At 45.6% G+C, this 20,234-nt stretch overlaps 1 protein-coding gene across 5 annotated transcripts in view; it reads left to right on the forward strand.

Moving 5' to 3' along the window:
• Positions 1 to 20,234, forward strand: part of ASXL2 (ASXL transcriptional regulator 2) — a 134,339-nt gene that overhangs the window by 16,597 nt on the left and 97,508 nt on the right. For 4 of the 5 annotated variants that reach the window (XM_074820415.1, XM_074820410.1, XM_074820411.1 and 1 more), the window contains one exon: positions 17,001 to 17,083. In XM_074820415.1, coding sequence (XP_074676516.1) covers positions 17,001 to 17,083 — 83 coding nt within the window. Of the gene's footprint in view, positions 1 to 16,335; positions 16,404 to 17,000; positions 17,084 to 20,234 lie in introns of those variants that run through there. The other variant, XM_074820412.1, reaches the window with a different exon arrangement.

Consider the following 20,234-nt stretch of genomic DNA (forward strand, 5'->3'; position numbering starts at 1 on the left):
AGTCTTAAATGCTGCAGAAAATGATAACGTGCACTGGCATTTAATGGCACCTGGTTTCTAATACCATGGAATTGTCCATTCCTTCTTGACCTCATTTCTGGTTAAAACCTTGAATAGCATTTGGCTAATTGGATGAGTAGAGAAGACACTGCAATCTAGGTCAAGTCCTTCAGTCCCCCTCTTCCCTTGTTACTGCCAGAGTGAAGCAGTATTTTGCATGCTGCCTCTGCCCAGCCACTGCTGTAGTGACTGACTGAAAAGGAATTTCACATACACTTTGGGGTTTTTTTATAGCTGACCCACTTCTCTGTAAAAGGTTTGCATTGCATAAAGATGATTTCTTGCTGAAGGAGTGTATAAGGAAATTTGCAGCTCTGGCTTCTGTAGCTGCAGCTGGAACTCTCCTCCTAGAAAGGAATGGCCAGGAGGTCCACGTTGGATCTGAGGCTGAGCTGTAACCCGATGAGCAGGTATTGCTGCCGGCCCTCCAGAGCGTGCAGGGCACTGAGCTAATGACTCGCCAAGTTGCTGTGGATTCACGGCTTTTTATGAAGTTTAAATCCTATTTCCAGGAAGAAGCCCAAGTGTAAGTGATGGTTATGTATACAGCATTCAGTTGCCCAGTTTTAATTCCCCCTTTATATAGGGAGTAATCAATAGCAAGAATTCCAAAGGGCATTTTTACCAGCGCTTGCTGAAAACATTAATGGACTAAAGTGCTTTTGTATCCAGTCTTGGAGAATCTCTTGCTTAAACCTTGTTGGACAGATTGCTGTAAAAAAAAACCAACCCAAAACCCAACCAACAAAAACAAAAAACCTAGCCACTTCAAACACAAGTTTCCATGAGGCTTTTATCCTAAGTAATTTTGAATATTGGCATGATGTACTGTCATAGTTACATGGGCAGAACTTACTCTGAGCACTTAGAGCTTTCTTGAACTGAAAAGTACGGCCAACTCTGGCAAAGGATGAGCTATAAAAGAAAACAGTATTGCCCAGTAAGAGGCGTTTTGTGCTGGACAGGTCTGGGGGAGGGGATGTCTTTTTTTAATTCCCTTAACAAGGGTTTCAGCTCCAGCATTCATGAATGATTCATTGCAGCCTTCTAAGGAGCTGCTTGCCTGTGGTGTAACTGCATTTCAGTGAGGTGCATGCTAATTTGCTGCCCTGAGAACGCTCCGAAGCTATTAACTAGCCTTGAACCTTGGTACGTATGAATGAAGGTGGTGATTCATTTCGTATGATAAATGGAGTGGGTTCCCTGTCATAACGTTCATCCTTTGCCTAGTAGCCAGCACTAAACATTCGGTTTTGTTCAGCAATTGCTAAATTTCCTGGAGACCTGGTGTTGAAACTGGAAGGAGCTCGTTCCTGATGTTGTCTGCTGGAAGAGACACAGCAGTGGAAGTGTTCAAAGCCTCGTTTCCAGCTTGTAGTTTCTAACAGTATATTTTAGCTTGTTTCAGTTTGGTATTTAAAGATGGAAAGATAGCGATATAATGGAGACACGCGGATGACTTGGTGCCGTGGCACTTTTGGGGTGGGGGAAACGGTCGTGTGCTGCTTCAACAAAACTTAATATGGGTGCTGTTAGTACTTCTGAAACGTGCTGTTTCTGTTTTGTCAGTAAAATGCCAAACCATAACGAGAACTGTAGAAACTCTTCATACAGAAGTGTTGAAAGCTGAGCTGAATTGAGAAAATCCTATTCTTCCAACTTTCAAGAGCCACGGATAGCGAGGATATTAAAAGGCAAGGGGGAAGACTTGCTGACAGATGACATCAAAATGGCTTTGCCACAATTGCTTTTTTTGCTCTGCTGTTCCTGCTAGTAGATGGTCAGATTCCTGGATGCTCCAATTTTATTCTCAACAAAATTTCGGGGCTTGCAATATGAAGCAAGAAACAGGTAATTAGGGGGCACAGATTGCTTCTGCATCAGGTTTAGCCTAATTTCAATCGGGTGGCTTTAGAGAGGAGTGAATGGGCAGTTGGCATCAGGAAAGCTCGACCTCTGGCAAGCTCCCGGTGCCATGACAGTGAAGCGGTGGTGCTCAGGCAATTTGCTGGAGCACTCACGATTTACGTGGGGTTGAGTGATAGAGATACCTTCCTTTTAGTTTTTTTTTTAGAAAATTTCACTAAACTTGGAAATACTAATGAAAGAGTATTGACCTGTTTGTTCCAGAGCTACGTAGGAGACGGAGATCCTGTCTTACCTCCTGTTTCAAGTAGATTTGGTTGCCTGTGTTCTTTCACACACATTCATTTAGTTTTGTGACTTTGACCATCTAAAAGTTTTCCTGCCTCTGAATACTCAATGCTTTGAGTTACAAAACTATCATACAGTAACTTGTCCTCACTAGAAATAGAACTACAGAAGATGCTCAGGAGAATATATTCTGTTGAACAGTGTGAGTTTGTAATAAACTGATAACTTTATCACAGCTGAGTTGTTTTTTTAAACTCAATTAGAGCAATTTCTCTCAGTTCTTAAAAATTAAATTACTACTCCTGTCCTTCCCTCCCCACTGGTCCTGCTTCAGACGAAGGAAGGCTGCACTGTATGGATTTGCTTTGAGTCCCTCGGGCTCGCTTGCACTTAGTCTTGGTAGCAGAAATGTGTTCGGTGGTGGGTTTTCTTTTGATAAGTCATAATGCTTGAGAAGCATCTACTGCGGTGATGCTCGGGGATATACCCTCAAGTGATGTGTTCCAGTGTTTCCCTGGAAAGAAGGGTCTGGTTCCCAACAACTTGCTCCTGTTTGGATTGTTACACATCGGGAGAGCAGAGCGTTAGTGACTACGGGGCTGTCCAGCTTTCTGGGTGGAAATCCCCACAAATCAGAACTTTGTCCGCATGGAGCGGGCAGAGCTGGGAAGGGGAGGAGCAGCGGTGGGCGTTGTTAATTCCCATCTTTTCCTAGCGTAAGGGGTTTCACTGCAGCGTCTTTAAGCTTGAAAGGAAGAGTAATTTTACTTTTCCTAGTAAGAAGCCGTAGGAGAATGTAGAATGTAAGGAACCAGAAACTGAGTTTGTATCTATTTTTTAGGAAGCATCTAGATGAAATAGTATATGTGGAAATCCCTCCTCAGCTAAGCCTGAATCTTCAACTTCTAACTACATCCCCAAGTTAATGCCCTTGCTGACAAGTGTAGGCTAAGCTCAGAGGTGTAAGAGCTGAGGTTCTCATTGCTTTCTTGTGAAGCTGTTTCCAGTTATCATCAGTCGACCCGTCTAATCCTAGCCCTTTGTCTTGCTCTTAGGCTTTAAGATTATCTTCCTGCGGTTTCCCTCCTCCTCTGGTGTCAAAGGACTTAAAGGAATTAAATCCAAAATGGGGAGATTATCTGGTCTGTCTAGTATTGTGTGAGAAGATATCATAACAGTTTTAAGTCTGTGTAACCAAAGATTCCTACTCACTAGAGAGACTTGGGGTGCAGTTCAGAGGAGATAAACGTCCCCCTTTTTGCAAAGATAGTGGTCCAAGACACTTACATTTCTCTTTACTGTGTTCATTTAAATAACGTTGGTAACACTGGTTGGTCTGTGATGTGCGGGTCAGTGTTTGGTGTATTTTCAGAGCGAAACTTTGGCTGTACCAATGTCCAGTATCAAAAATTGTGTGGACAGTCATCCCTCTTGTTCAGTCTGTGTCTCTCTGGTTTACAAGCGTGTGTTATCTGCAGCACATGAGAATTGCTGTGGCTTTGGGGAGTTCCCGCTGAGAACAGACTGCTGTTACATGGGGCTTAGGGCGAGGAGGGTTGTTGATATCATTCAAAAAGATTTCTAAAAATGAGGTGAAAGCTTTGATGTAGAGATGAGATTGTTTTGGATTGGGGTTAACAATGCTGGAAAAGGCATGCCAAATGACTCCTGGAGCAGCCAACCCTGGGTAATCATGTTAAAAACAAACAAACCAACCTCTAAACTTTTAAACCCCTCCTGTTTGCACTTAAGGCTGATGCATGGGCACACTGCTTCTCGTAAACTTTTATTACGTGAGCTCTTTGATTGTGGTGGGTTCTGCCCTGTAGCGCTGGGGTTGCCAGCCTCACCCTTCCAAAGCCCTCTCTGAGGCTGCTCCCAGCTGTGGGCTGGGCCACCAGCGAGAAGATGGGTGCTGGCATGTGCCCCTTGGGCAATTCCAACCCTGTCCATCCTTCTCCTTGGCGCCCATCCGTCATCCTCCTCCTCTGTCCTGCTGGTTGGGACCTGGTTGTCCTCACCACTGACTCCAGCAGCAAGTTCAGATTCATAGTAGCAATATTTTCCTTTAAGGGTAAGAGGACACTTGCTTATGGGCAAATCCTTGCCATGTAGGTTGATGCTGGAAAAGGCAGTTTTCCATCTTGGGAATCCTTGAGTCACTGCATTTGGTTCTCAAAGTCAGGAGCGCTGAGCAGGCAGCACGGCCCGAGCTGAGGTCTCCTCTGGGTCGTGTTGCAACAGCTTGACCTGGGACCTGGAAATGAAGTATGGACTTTGAGCTTGAGTTCAGCAAAACCAGAATAAGAGATATGAACCCTGATGTAATTTCTGTTGTCAAATTTGCTTTCCTTTTATAGTATCTCTTGCCTTGAAACATCTTCCACTCGGGTGTTTCCTTGTTTTTATCACATGTGGCAGAATTGCCCCGCTGTTTTAAAGCAATACTGTAATGACAAGGATTTCATGCAGCAAGAGCTCCAACTCTTATTATTCTACTGCTTGTGTTCGGTCTCTGGTACACCTAAACCGCCCGTCGGGTCTCCTCCTTAGCTAAAGAAACATGTCAGATACCCGCTTCAACAGTTTGGATGCAGTTGCAAGCTTACTTTTTTGTTCTGTAAGTAAGCAGTTTTGCTTATTCTGCTGTAGATTTGAGGTGTGAGATAATCTTCCCCTCTTCCCAATGCTTGTAAATCGATGATTTCTGGGAAATGGAAGAACTGAGCTGCTTTGAAGAGCAGCAGTTTTTCATGTGTTTTGTTGGAGGCTGTTGCGGTGCGGTAGGCTGGTGCTTGTAGGGGACTCGTGCTTTTCTGGGTCCTCTTGATACAGCTGCCTATCTTGCTTCTGAAACAGAATCCCAGAATCATTCAGGTTGGAAAAGCCCCTTGGGATCATCGAGTCCAACCCTCAGCCCGACTCTACAAAGTTCTCCCCTACACCACATCCCCCAACAGCTCATCCAAACGGCCCTTAAACACACCCAGGGAGGGGGACTCCACCCCCTCCCTGGGCAGCCTATTCCACTCTCTGACCACTCTTGCTGGGAAACATTTTCTCCTCATGTCCAGTCTGAACCTCCCCTGTTGCAGTTTAAAGCCGTTCCCTCTTGTTCTGTCACTAATTCCCTGGGAGAAGAGACCAGCACCAACCTCTCTACAATGTCCTTTCAGGGAGCTGTAGAGAGTGATGAGGTCTCCCCTCAGCCTTCTCCTCACACTGAACAGTCCCAGCTCCTTCCATCGCTCCTCACAGGATTTATTCTCCAGGCCCTTCCCCAGCCTCGTTGCCCTCCTCTGCACTCGCTCCAGCCCCTCGAGATCTCTCTCATATAATTGCAGGTGGTGTGAATAACTTTTTCACCTGGTAAATACTATAAGAGAAAGAAAGCTGTCTTTCTTCCAAGATATGAAATTGGGAAATACCTTTCCTTCTGATGATCCTGTTTTCTTGGAAACCTTTGCAGAAACCAGGAGAGCTTCAGGGTACAAAGCAATGTGTACTATAAAATAGATAACTCTATTAATGGTTTTTGTTAAGAATGAGCCAACGGGAATATTTCAACACCTAAGGCAGCATAATTCAAGCAGCAGCGACACCATCTCAAGTATATTGCTTCACCTATATCAAACATCAACACTTTTCAGTATTAATAGCAAGGTTCAAGTAATGAGGCTTTTTCAGAACTGCCTCTTGCTGGTTTGTTCTTGGGATTCATCTTGGCTGATGCTGAGCATAGTACGAAGGTAGTTTATAAATCCTCACTCTTAATTTTAAAATGCCTCTGAAATTCAGTTCTGTGGCAGATAGTAGTTTTTGTTTAGTTACACACAGTAACTAGAAAAGGACTCAAGTGAAAGATCTGATATGGGATTAAAAGGGCAGAAAAGAGAGAAGGCACTTAAGGTTCATCTGTTTTTTTCAGAGTCTCTTTAATCCATGTACCTGGTTCTTCTGGATCAGCTTGTTAAGCAGCGCAGAGTTGTTATTGCGTCTGAAGGTGTGAACTGCTTTGCTTATCTAAGTAGGCTGAGAGTTGGTATTAAACAAGTTTCTTAAAGAACATGAGATGACAACTGCTATCGGGATAGTGCAAATTAATCTTGGTCCTGTGTAGCCAAAGCCAGTTGTTTTATTGGTTTCACCTGTGGTGGTGGTGGTTGCCCAACACAAGAAACTTTGATCCTACGGTGCAGGATTAGCTAAAGTTCGGGAAACCACAGGGAGCCACAATGGCCAGGGAGCCAGGCCTGGGTTAATGTCACCGGGCTGTCGCTGGCCTTTGCACCTCTTCCATAAAGGCTGTTACGGATAAAGGTGTGCCAGTTGTGTGTTGGTGGATGTGAAGCATCCTGGAGTGGTGTGGCTCTTGCGGGTTTCTGTGTTTGTTGCCCCTCTTTGGGGTATTCACAGAGCTTGGCATGCTGCCTGCAGTTCTTTGAGGGGCTGCATGCCTTTGGAAAACAGGGGACTGGTGACTCGGAGCCCCCTGACCACGCTCAGGTGGGTTCTCCAACCTCTTCATTTCTGGTTTGTCCTTAGATCTGGTCGCGGGTCACGTGCTTTGAGGTTTCTGGGAAGCATCTGACCACTGTAAACAAGTTGCTAAATTCTCATGCAAACTTTCTGCTGTTGGGAGAAGCTATGGCTGCTCAGCCAGGAAAGCTGTTTTTCCAGATGAGCTTGTCTAGACTGAGTTTAAGTATCAGGCATGTTTCCCAAATCTTGGACCCTTCTCATGATTTTGTTCTATTTAAGCCATACCTAATGGCTTAGCATTCACTGGATAAAATGTTTTCAGTGATTCAAAAGCCTTTAGACAATGACCTGTTCCTGTTCATGCTTTTGCAATAACGGCAATGATTTATTTTTCCTCGTTAGATGTCTCCTTGAACTTGCAGATGATAAAAGGGTTTTCAAAGCCTATTTTACAGGATAGGAATAGTGAATCTGAGGAGCCTTTCCTGCAGTTATGTCTTACATGTCAAAGTTACAGGTAGCCATTCAGACTAAAATCCATAAAACTTTGAATCTGTACTTCTCTTCTGGACCATAACTTGCTTTATTTTGTTAGACTTGCAACTTCGTGTGCTAGTTTTCCCAGTATTTTGAGAGGAAGAATGAGAACGCCAAGCTCTGAGTATTTTTTCCCCCTTCTTCATGCTTCTGCATCCTTCTCTCCCTCTTTCCCATATTTCCAGTTATTATAAGTCAAAGTCTGAGATCCCTTCTTGCTGTGTAGCTGGTTCGATTCCATGGATCACTACTTCTGTAGATACTTTCTGAAGGCTGTTTCTGTCATTTTAAGAATGTCTGTATTGTCTAATCAAATTCATCTATCACAATACTGTCTTGACAACAGATAACAACAGATGGCTAAGGAGAATTCTTAAAAAAAGAAAAAAAGGCAAGTGTGGAGTGATTCTTGGTTTGTTTGGGTTTGTTTTTTTTTTTTTTCTCAAAATGTTCTCCCAGCTGTCTTTGAGTGAAGTTCCTACACCGAAGGTGTTGACTGTGGGTTTCCCATTCCTTGCCATTGTTCAGCGCTCGCAGTAGCCTGTGGAAAGTGGTTCACTGCCCAGCTTGGGAAGTGCCTCCTGTGGACTTAACCTGGCCAGCTAGAAAGCCTGGGGACCATAAAATGATATGGTGATACTTAACCTCAGTTCTTTAGTGACTAAATCAGCTTCTTTTGATCACTTGAGGAAGGTCTATGTCATAGAATCACAGAATAATTGAGCTTCAGGGGGACCTCTGGAGATTGTCTAGTCCAACCACCCTGCTGAAAGTGAGGTGCCCAGGACACAGTCCAGTCCAAGGGTGGAGACTCCACTGCTGCCCTAAGCAACCTTTTCCAGTGTTTGACCACTGTCAAGAATAATTTATTAAAACCTACAGAGAAAACCCCAAACACCACCACACTCAACTTGTGCCCATTACCTCATGTCCTTTCAGTGGATACCTCTGAAGAGGTTTTCTTTACAGCCTCCTATCAGGTGCTTATAGACACGGATAAGATCCTGCTGGGCCTTGTCTTCTCCAGGCCAAACAATCCCAGGTCTCTCAGCCCCCCCTCATATAAAAGGTGCTCTGATCCCTTAAAATGATCCCTGTTGCCATTTGCTGGACTTAGTCCAGTCTGCCTGTGTCGGTCTTGAACTGGGGAGCCCAGGACCGGACACAGCACTTCAGATACTGTCTGAGCATGCTGAGGGGAGGGGAAAGGGCACCTCCATCAGCAGCCTGGGGTGCTGGGGGCCTTTTTTGCCTCAAGGGTATGCTGCTGGCTCATGGTCAACAAGGGCTTGTTCCTCCCCAGTGCAGGACTTGGGATTTCCTGGTGGACTTGAGATGAGGTTGTGTCTGGCTGTTTCCCCAGACTGTCAAGGTCCCTCTGATGGCTGCACAGCCATCTTGTGCAACAGCCCTTCCTCTTGGCTTTGTATTGTTTGGGAACTTGAGGGTGCACTTGGTGATGTCATCTGGTCATGAATGAGAAGCAAGCTTGGACCTAGTACCAACCCCAACGTTTTAAAGCATTATTTTACTACTAATTGCTGAATAACAGGTAATCTGATAGCAGATAATTAGGTCTATGAAGACTATTTAAAACTCTTTCCTCAGCTGTGATGGCCAGAGGTTGGTTTGGGTTTGGTAAGCAAAGCAACACCTTAAAAGCCTCAAGCTATATTGTTGGCAGCATTGATTTCATGCAGTTTGTCTTTATTTTGGTGTATTGTGGGGTGGGGAGAAGAAGGTGGGGAGAACAGTAAAGATAAGTTTCTCATCCATCTGTTGACCTCCTGCGGTCAAGAGTCAATGAAGGGTCTAGATGTTGGGAGCTCAGTCTTCTCTCCCCACGACAGGCAGCCTTTTTGGCTACATGTGCGTTCCTGAGTAAGTATCTTGAGAGACAGATTTGCGTTATTTTGAAGTCGGTATTAATGGTTAACCTAGAGTTACACTTTTCTTGTGCATTTGCGAATAGGTCATTTTGTATTGATCTGTTTTTGCAGTTACCCAGACTTCTGGCACTACCTTAGTGGGTCTAGCAAAATGCTGCAGTTCTATACTTAGAAGCCACCTGAGAGTCATGTCCTTAGATGAATATTCTTGTACATCCAGCCTGATGGAAAATAAATGTTTGCACAGGTAAAGCTATCTGTCAAGGACACTGATGTAAAAGAATTTAAGGCGTCTCAGCAGAATGTCAGATGAATTAAGTCAGTAAAATCTGTTGGATGCATGATGCTATTCTGTAGTTAACCGTGCAGAGATATAAACTCCCTTTGCAAGACCAACAACACATGATCCTCAGTTGCCTTTTGACAATTCTGTTGGTATGTTCTCTGCTCTTCGAGGGTTTCTGTTCAGAAACAGCACGTTAAAGCTGGGGAGGGAAAACAAGCAGATCAGATGGCATTGTTAGCTTGCTTCAGGGGTGCTCACAGCTGTGTCCCCCATTGAATCAGTCTTACATTCAGTGTTGTATTTGTGACACTGTTATGTGTATTCTTGGCGATGGATCACTGTAGGCAAGAAGAAAAAAAAAGAAAGTGGATCTCCTTACTACTCAGGCTCCTCTAATCAAAGTTTTATTTCTTAATCTGTCTTCTTCCTGATCTACCTGGTGTTCTTTGGTGTATTCTTAAAAAAGTTTACCTCGACACCAGGACCTTTAACCCCATCAAACTCAGCTAGTAAAGTGTCTACGTACTTGCATAGCGGACTACATCAGTGCTTCAGCTGGCGCACCAAGGGAGGTGACACCACAATCAGATGTCAGTACCCGCAGTGGCTGAACACCCCACCACCGGTTCGAGAGGCCTCATCCCAGGCAAGACTGCAGGGAATGCCTGGTGCTCCTCCTGGAGGCTGGGCCTGAAGATGGTGGTAGTTTCAGGATTCTCCACCTGGGGTGGGGTAATCCCAGTTATACAGGATCCCAGAATCATCTTGATTGGAAAAGCCCTTGAAGCTCCTCCAGCCCAACCATGAACCTCACCCTGACCGTTCCCAACTCCACCAGATCCCTCAGCGCTGGGTCAACCCGACTCTTCAACCCCTCCAGGGATGGGGACTCCCCCCCTGCCCTGGGCAGCCCATTCCAACGCCCAACAACCCCTTCTGCAAAGAAATCCTTCCTAAGAGCCAGTCTGACCCTGCCCTGGCGCAGCTTGAGGCCATTCCCTCTTGGCCTGGCGCTGGTTCCTTGGCTCAAGAGACTCATCCCCCCTCTCTGCACCCTCCTTTCAGGGAGTTGGAGAGGGCCATGAGGTCTCCCCTCAGCCTCCTCTTCTCCAGACTAAACCCCCCCAGTTCCCTCAGCCGCTCCCCATCACACCTGTGCTCCAGACCCTGCACCAGCTCCGTTGCCCTTCTCTGGACACACTCGAGTCATTCAATGGCCTTTTTGGAGTGAGGGGCCCAAAACTGAACCCACTCATTGAGGTGTGGCCTCACCAGTGCCAAGCCCAGGGGTCAGATCCCTTCCCTGTCCCTGCTGGCCACGCTAGTGCTGATACAAGAAATACGTACAGACTGGGGGATGAGAGGCTGGAGAGCAGCCTTGCAGAAAGAGATCTGGGGGTTTGAGTCGATGACAAGTTAAATATGAGTCAACAGTGTGTCCTGGTAGCCCAAAGGGCCAGCTGTGTCCTGGGGTATGTCAAGCACAGCATAGCTAGCCAGTTGAGGGAGGGGATTGTCCCTCTCCACACCATGTTGGTGTGGCCCCACCTCGAGTACTGGGTGCAGTTTTGGGCACCTTGATAGGACATGGAACTATTAGAGTGAGTCCAGGGGAGGGTGAAAGGCCTTGAGGGTAAGATCTGTGAGGAGCAGCTGAGGTCACTTGGCTTGTTCAGCTTGGAGAAGAGAAGGCTGAGGGGTGACCTCATCACAGATTACAACTTCCTCAAGGGGGGCAGTGGAGGGGGAGGTGCTGATCTCCTCTTTCTGGTGACCAGTGATAGGACATGAGGAAATGGGATGAAGCTGCATCAGGGGAAGTTCAGATTGGACATTAGAAAAAAGTTCTTCACTGGGAGGGTTGATCACTGAAAGAGGCTCCCAGGGGAAGTGGTCATGACACCAAGCCTTTTCAGGGAGCATTTGGACAACTTTTAGTGTACTTAGTTTAGTTTTAAGTAGTCCTGTGAGGAGTAGGGAGTTGGACTTGATGGGTCCTCATGGGCCCCTTTCAATTTGAGATTTTCTGTGATTCAGCAGTGGAGCACGGGCTTTGCTTGAGTTTCTGGGTGAACCACCTGTGGGAGGAGGGGAGCAGACTGTGCAACACTACAGAGGACAAATGGGAGATGAACCAGTTATTTGCAGAGATGCTGCAGTGCAACAGCCTGAGCCCCACACTAATCAGGAGATGATAGAAAACTTGCGTTCCCTTGGCAGGGGCAGTGTTGAAGATGGAAGATTTTCTTACTTTCAGCAACAAAAAGCCTTCCTCTGCATGCAGATATTTGGAGGGAGAACAAATACAGCGTTCTGGCAACACAGTTCTGACAGACTGGCAGATTTTGGGCTGGTTGTGCCTGGTCTGTGGGTGTGACCCAGTGCCACCAGGAGGAAGCAGCTGGTGATTACGGCTGAAGACTTTCTTCAATGAAGGACCCATCCACTGAGCAGACTTGCTGTCTTGGGAAGTTTGTTGCTTGCTGGGAGAGTGGATCCAGGATGTTTTGGAGAAGTTGGTAGAGTTCTTCAGGTCTCTGGAGTACTGCCCCTTGCATGTAGGCACCTACAGGGTCATAGGATAATCTGGTTGGAAGAGACCCCAGGAGCTCTCTAGTCCAACTTTTCCCTCAAAGCAGAGTCAACTTGAGGTTAGACCACATTGCTTGGGGCTTTATCCAGTCAGGTCTTGATGAAAACCTCCAAGGGTGGAAATAGTGCAGCCTGTTCCATTTCTCAACTGTCCTCATTATGAAAATATTATTCCTTATACTCACTTGGCACCTCTCTTGTTTCAGCTTTTACTGGTGTCATCCTTCCACTAGACATTGCAGTGAAGAGTCTGGCTCCATTTTTTTTAACATTCTCATAGGTACTGGAAGGCTGTTATGATGTCTTACCCTTGGCCTTCTTTCTTTCAGCTTTTTTCAGCCTCTAGGCTAAAGAAGTCCTCTATCTCATAACTTTGTCTTCCAGGGAAAGTGGTCTGGTCCTCTGAGCATCTTGGGGTCCTGCTGGTAATATCCTCCCTCGCCCCAATTCATCAGCATTGTCCCTATATTGGAAATGGAATAAGATCTCCCAAAGACAACCTTGAGCAGATAAAAGGTCAATGCCAGGCCTTGGGAGGAAGTTTCAGAGACCTTGGGCTTCAGGTGGTCTCCTGGATCGTGCTGGTGAATGGGGAAGGCTTAGGCAGGAGGCAGATGTTGTCTGAGCATCAGCTCCTGCCTGCACAGTTAGTAGGTATAGACAGGGCGGGGGTTTTATGACCATGGAACTCTTTAAGGAATGAGGACTGATGGCGAGAGATGGGATCCATCTGATAAAGATGGACAAAATATCTGCCAGCATGGTTGCTAACAGTGTGGAGGGCTTTAAACCTGGTTTGTTGTGGGATGGAGACTGGAAACCAGAAGAGAAGTGTAGGATGGAGAGGCATTGGGTGTCTGTGGCAAGGGAGCCTCTTCCACTTCTCTGGAGAAACTCTTGCACCTCCCCAGCATGCCAGTGGGCCAGCCTGAGAAGCTTGTGTGTAAATGTGTTTGGCGTGGGGCATAAGAAATTAAAGGTCTGTGTGCTGTTTTGATACTAATAACGAAGCTGGGGAAGGGCCTGGAGAATAAATCCTGTGAGGAGCGATGGAAGGAGCTGGGACTGTTCAGTGTGAGGAGGAGAAGGTGAGGGGAGACCTCATCACTCTCTACAGCTCCCTGAAAGGACATTGTAGAGAGGTTGGTGCTGGTCTCTTCTCCCAGGGAATTAGTGACAGAACAAGAGGGAACGGCTTTAAACTGCAACAGGGGAGGTTCAGACTGGGCATGAGGAGAAAATGTTTCCCAGCAAGAGTGGTCAGAGAGTGGAATAGGCTGCCCAGGGAGGGGGTGGAGTCCCCATCCCTGGGTGTGTTTAAGGGCCGTTTGGATGAGCTGTGGGGGGATGTGGGGTAGGGGAGAACTTTGTAGAGTCGGGCTGAGGGTTGGACTCGATGATCCCGAGGGGCTTTTCCAACCTGAATGATTCTGGGATTCTGTAATAGCTTAGTTCCCTCTTGATCAGCTCTCGTTATGTGCGGAGCCTCAACATTGGTGAGATGAAACTCATGGAGGGGTGGCTGATTGGAGTGCTGTAAGGTGGAAGGAGAGATGTGCAAAATGAGGAGAGGTTTGCCTTCTGTGCTGAATGGCTTTGGAAATGTGCAGAGCTGGGCTGTCCAACTGGTGATGGCTCGACTGGGAGCTTATCAGTTAAGTTCAGAGGGGAGGGTGACAAAGGGAACATCATGGTGGGTGTTTGCTGCAGACCAGCTGATAAAGAAGTGGATGAACCTTCTTTAGACAACTGGAAAAAAACTTGTGAATGGGGAGTTGGTTCTGACTTTGCCCTGGCACCTGCTGGAAGCACAAGGTGATACAGGGCACAACCAGTCTGGTCCAATGGTTCTCACCCTGTGGTCCACAGACCCCTGGGGGGCCACGATGTCATCACAGGGGTCTGTGAATGCTTAAAGCAGGGGTGGGGAATGTCCAGCCTGAAAACATTTGGTCTGGCCTGCGGCAAGCTCCTTTTCCCACAGCCCCCTCCCCTCAATGCTCCTCTCATACTCAAACCCCCACGCCTGCCCTGACGCACTTGTATATTTGGTGCTAGGATGGTTGGTTGGACCCACGTTAACTGGGTGGTTTTTCTCTTAAAGACACTTTCTTAACCCTCTTTGGGGCCTCAACGGGGCTGAAGTCTGTTCCTCCAGGTGGTGGCCCTGGACCTGTAAACAAAAATATATGGTGACTGATCACAGACAAACAAGGGGGCAGGTGAGAAGAATCGTAAAAACTTTTCATCAAATTTTAATGTAAAAATTGGCACTGAATTCAGAGTTAGCACGTTAAAATACCATAAAATGGGCCATTTGAGCAAGAAGAGTGTTGATGCTATTATTTTAAATTCATAGGGAATCATTGCAATAAAGATATTACAATAGGAGTGTGTGCCTTAACAGGTTAATTTATTGCCCCTTCTCTCCAAATGTGAAGACCCTTCATGAGAAAATTGAAATAAATATTTGATGCAGTCTAGTGCTTAAAATCTTGAATTAAGTCTTGGTGGTCTGCAGCCCCAAAAGGTATTTAAAGGGGGTCTGTGGTGAAGGGAGGGTTGACAACCCCTGATGTAGGAGATTTCTGGAATTGCTTGAGGATAACTTTGAGCCAGGTGCTGGACAAACTGGCTAGAGGAGATCTGTCCGAGTGAAGAGAGCTGGCTGGGAGTATGAACAGTGGTGCACAGTGGCACCTTTGGTTTCAGTGATTGTGAAATGAGAGTTTAAGGTCATATGGGAAATGAGCAAAGTGAGTAGAAGGATAAAAATGCCTGGCTTTGGCTTGTTTGGAGAACTGACACGTGGGATCCTACAGGAATCTTTCCTGTAGAGCAGAGGAACCCAGGAGAGCTGGTTGATCTTCAAGAGCATCCTTCTCGGAGCACAGGAGTGGTCCGTCACGGCTTGCAGGAAGCCAGGCAGGTGTGGCAGGAGCCCAGCCTGATCATCTTGCTGAGCTCAACTGCAGCAAAAAGTCCTACAGAAGGAAAATGTGGGGACAGGTTACCTGGGAGAAATACAGAGAAGCATCCTGTGGGCATGCAAGGATATAATTAGAAAAGCTTTGCTTCTTTTTTGCTCTTAATGATGAGATTCCCTGGCCGCACACGGTATTAGCTTGCATTGTGGTTGTGCCTAGTGAAAAATTAATGAAATGTGTTGTTGCTGCTCTAGGTATGAGCAAGGTGGGACTTGTCAAGAGCACGTCTATGTAGTGAAAGTCAGGAGGGAAGCACAGCACCCGAGAAGAAAAATGCACTTAGATTTTTGTGGGTGAGCAATGGCAAATGCCCTGAAGTTCCTTGTTGAGGGAATCGTAGCACTCCTTTATTTTTCTCCTGATCTGTTCTGCTAGCTGCAACGAAAAAGTTGACACCGCAGATGGAACTTGAGATAACCTTAACTCTTCTTGCCCTCCACGGGCTTTCAGCACACTGACAGAACAAGCTTTCACATTTTGTTCCAAGTTAATGGCATGAAATTATACTGACTCTTTGGCAGTGCTGGGCGAACGTGAATTAGGAGCTGATAGAAATCTAAAAACTGCAGCGGCCTGACTTAAATAACTCTTCAACCACTTTAATTTTGTATCCTTTTGCTGTGGGCATCCTTAGTTACAATACAGGAATGAAGTGGGATGAGTCACTGAGGCTGATACCAGGATGAGCGTAAACAAATCCCACTTAAATCTGCTTTAAACTCACTTTTTTTTATACATGTGCTACCCTGCTGTTCAAGAAGTGACTAAAGCCGAGATGCTGTGCTCCAGAGAAGCTTCACTGCAGCCAGCCAGCCTTGGCAAAAGTCACATACCAGGTTTGGAAATAGCTTAATTGCTGTGCAAGTCAGGCTTTCAACATAACAAGAGATTTAACGTGATGAGGACATCAGCTAGGGCTTCCAGAGCTAAAGATGGTGCTAAATGTAGGTCTTTTGTTTCTCTAAGCAGAGGGATACTGCAGTTCAGCAAGGTCTTTTCAAAGTCCTTCCCCAAGAGCTAAATCTGCAGCCAGCAGGGTAACTTAAATGTCTCTGGAGGGGATAAGGTGGGGGGGTTTAGGGCAAGCCATGTGTCCTGCACAGCTGTGGAACAGAAAAATTAAAACCGGTGATTTCCTTCTGCAAAGTCACTTGTAAGTTTTTATACTACTTAAACCAATGGTTTGTTTTCTGGTTAAAGGCCTAAGTCAGAACTGGAGGGGTTGATGCGCTGGGCATGGGTCAAAAGTGGATGGTTAAGAAGGAAATGAGGCATTTCCTGCCCATCCCCCCGTACAAGTATTGCTTAAAATATCCAAATGACGTTTAGTAACAGGCATCTTCCTCCAGAAGCCGTAAGCATCTCTGTCTGCTATTGCGAGTTACCCTTGTTCATCTTAGCCCTCTTGAAAGGGAGGTGAGTGGTGCTGGGGTGTGCTGGGTGCGGGCTGGGGATGGGCTGGGAGCCTGTGTCACAATTTAGTGTAGGAAGCGTTTTTGTAGACTGTATTTGTGAACTTTAAGCCTGAACTGTGTCCAGAGATTTTCAAAGAACCCTAACAGTCTTAAACCCAGATTTCCTTGAACTTCTTGAATACTTAAAACCAAACTGATCAGTAGCTGGTTCAACTTTACAAACCTTAAGAATTTGGGTTTTGGAAGTTTTGTAGCTGAGGGAGTTCGACAGCTCCTGAAGCATTCCCAGGTGAAGCTGATGGTTGTGAGTCCCAGTTCTATTACTGTGGAGCATTTAATTCTCCAAGAAATGTTATCTACAGGCAGCGCATTTGAAATAAAACTTGGGAATTGCACTAAAATAAGTCCTTTAGCCAGTCTTCTGGAGTCTCTTTGCTCTTTCTATCCTTCAGATGGAAGGGCTGGTAATGAGATGTGAGAAGGACAGTAGTCCTTCCTTGGAGAAGTCCAAACCATGAAATGTAGTTTTCTGTGCAGTTAAACATTACAGTGAAAATGCAAATGAATAACTTCCTCTCAATCTGCTTTTGTTTACCAGGTCCTGGAGAAATATCCTAATACACCTATGAGCCATAAAGAGATCCTTCAAGTTATCCAGAAAGAAGGACTTAAAGAAATCAGGTGAGTTCAGTACCAATACCAGTAAAACACACGCATACTTTGGTTCCAGATTAGTATACTTTACTGTTAACCTCATCTCATAAGTATTTTGGGGACTGAAATGTTACATAGCTGCAGAATTGGAGTCTAGGTCCTGTTTGCAAACAAGCTCTCAAGTCACCGGTACTTCTCACCAAGCGAGCCAGAAAAGGGACGTACTTAATTTCCAGGTGTGAGCTGTATGCCTCCTGCCTGCAGCTCTGGTATGAGATCAACTAGACCTGACCAGGTCATTCAGGCTCCAGGTACTGAAGTAAATTTAACTACTTTTTATTTCCCCTTAAAAAAAAAAAGTGAATAGTCAATTTAATGGAAGTGACCTAACCCAAAACTTAAAGGTCTCCAGGAAGTCAAAAAGCAGCCTTGCTTGCAAATCCTTTCTTAGATAACTTTATGCCTCATGTGATTTTCTTTAGTATTGTCTGGAGTAGTGTGTGGTTCTGCTTTAGAGATCTCCCTGTGCCCCCCAGGGAGCAGACGGGGTGTTTGGTGTGCTGGGCAGAGGAAGGCACCAGCTGGGGTGGTACTGATCTGCTTTAGAGGCAGAGCGACTCCGATGGCAACTCTTGAACTGCCGTTACTGTAACGTAATTCCCCAGTCCCTGCTCCTGTGTGGATCCCAGACGTGGGCAGGTGTATTTGCTGAGGTAGGGAACAACTGTCCATATGAAGTACAAAGTCTTTATACTTCTCTTTTCTAAGAGCAAAGAAAAAGGGAGGGAAAAAGAGGATTGAATGTGCCAGTTCATCTATTTTGGAATTAAATAGCCATCCTGAATGTGACTTAATTATGTTTACCACTCCACTTTGCCAGTTTAATACAGCAATCCATCTGCCTTGCAGGAAATATTCAAGGGCCCAAGTGTAGAAATTCTGCTATCCATAACAACATCTTCCACTCCAATTGTGGACAACACAAAGGGGGCTTGCTTTTTGGAAATGTGAGTTTAAAAGGAAACCAAATATGCTCATTTAGCTCTTGGGGACGTGACCTGTCCTGATGATGCGCTTTGCTTTGGGACAGTACTACAGTCAGATCAAAGGTTTACCAGCCTTGGGGCAGCCTCAGTATTGTGTTAAATACTGCTAATCCATCAAAGGTGTATTCTTAAAGCTTGGCAGCCCCCTGTGCCCCCCCAAGGACAGAAATGCAGTTGTCTGTACTGGTGGTCCAGCTAACATCCAGGCACTCAGATCCTTTTTAGCAATTCAGAGTGCTCTTTTGGGGCAGAGCCTTAGGCAGGAGCTCGGATGTGGCATGAAAGATCCGGTCTTTGGCTGGCCAGGCCAAATTTTGGACCAAGTAGTGAAGGGGGAAAAAAAAAAAAAAAAAAAAAAAAAACAAACAAAAAAACAAGCCAAAGGCAGAACAGAAATGTCATGGTGCCATATAATCCTTCTCAACCTCAAGTCCTTCTTTTAGAGTTGATTTGGGGATTTAGCCTGAGCTGATAGTAAGTGATTTTCCTCTCTAAAAGAGCTGCTGCTGAGCATCAGGACAGTGCAAACTCCCTCGGTGTTTTAAATCCCAAAAGATGTTTGTGGGTGCAGTCAGATGTGAAACTCAATTTTTCGAGTTCAACTATCCACCTTATTGACTTAGTCACACTTGGCTGCTGTGTAGTGGTCTTTCCCCTTAAATGTTAGATTGATGTAATAAAGCTTTATTTAGCTTAAGACTTAAAAGGCTGTTGGTTCTTAAGCAATTCAATTCCAGTTAGTGCCAGTAATGTGTTTGTGGCTGGATGGGGCTTCTGATAAGTCATAGCCTGTGACAAGATGGGCTTAACACAAATCAGTGCTTATTAGAGGAAAATCGTGTTAGAGAAGGTATAAAAGCTGTCAGATGAGCATGTTGAGCTCTCCAGATTTTGAGTCCTTATGTGGAGGTTCTGGCAGGGAACCATGGCAAAGCCTTTGGCAGCAGATTACAGCAATTTCCCTCTACTGGGTTGCCTTGAGACAGGGCAGGCAGCTGCACGGCTCTCAGGATGGCAAAATGGTGTGTAAGTGCAGGCAGGACATGGGCTCTCCTGTTAGCATGTGCATCAAAGCATTTGAGGTTTTTTTTTAATTGTTTCTCAATGCAATTTGCTTTTAATAAACAAAATTGCAAATTGCTTTGGCAGCAAACTATTTCCACAAACCACATAGTCTTTAAACTGTCAGTTTTGTCTGCAGTGTGTGTGTGTTGGGCTTTTTTATATTCAGCACCTGTTGCCTCAAATCCTTAGATATATCTAACTTCTTCAAATCTCTGATTTCCAGGAAAAAAAATATTTTTAGAAGCGACCAATGACTTTCCTACAGACATGCTGAAATGAGGCAGAGAGAACGGGGAGCCCCACTAGTGTCTAGCAGTCCCCTTTCCATTTGGCCACGCAGCCAGTCCACCCCCCTTTTGCTCTAATGGTCCCTGGCACGTGGCTGCCCCTCGGCCAGCGGCTCAGGAGGAGGCTTCAGGGTGTGTTGAAAGAGTTTAGAGGATTCTGGTAATGCTGTAGAGGATTTGGAATTGCAGGGAAGAAGGGTGGCAGTTGAGGTGAGCGTGGGAAAAACAGGACCAGTGATTTCTGCTACGTGCAGGACAACTTGACTATTTTTTGGACAAGGCTAGGCCTTTCATAAGGTGGAGGGGTTTTTGTAGCAATATAGAAACCTGGGGTGATAGTGGCTGATTATCTTACCTGTATTTATAATTTTATCCTAGCAGTCAAGTAATTTTAATCATGATATTTTTGGTCAACCAAGGTCAACCCAGGATCAGTACTCTGAGGTGTCAGTTTTGGAGACCTCAGGCATCCTGAAGCTAGAACTGTATTTTTCGTGTGATCTGTCATCCTGATTTTTCTCAACATGCCTGTTTTGACAGGCTGCCCTAATCCTATGAGATCCCCTCCTACCTACAGGTCACTGCTTGCAAACTGTGAAAATAAAATACGTGTGGTTAGAAACTCGATGAATTATCAGAGTAACCATATCTGGCTTTAAGATTTGTCCAACATCCTATCTTGCCTTATCTCTGTTGGCAAGGTAGCTTGGGGAAGCCTGAGCGAGCTGTAGTGCTCATACTTTCAAATGGGGCTTTGAAGATGCCTGGGATAATGGTGTT

The sequence above is a fragment of the Strix aluco genome, chromosome 3 (genome assembly GCF_031877795.1).
Source record: "Strix aluco isolate bStrAlu1 chromosome 3, bStrAlu1.hap1, whole genome shotgun sequence".
NCBI classification, from domain to species: Eukaryota; Metazoa; Chordata; class Aves; order Strigiformes; family Strigidae; genus Strix; species Strix aluco.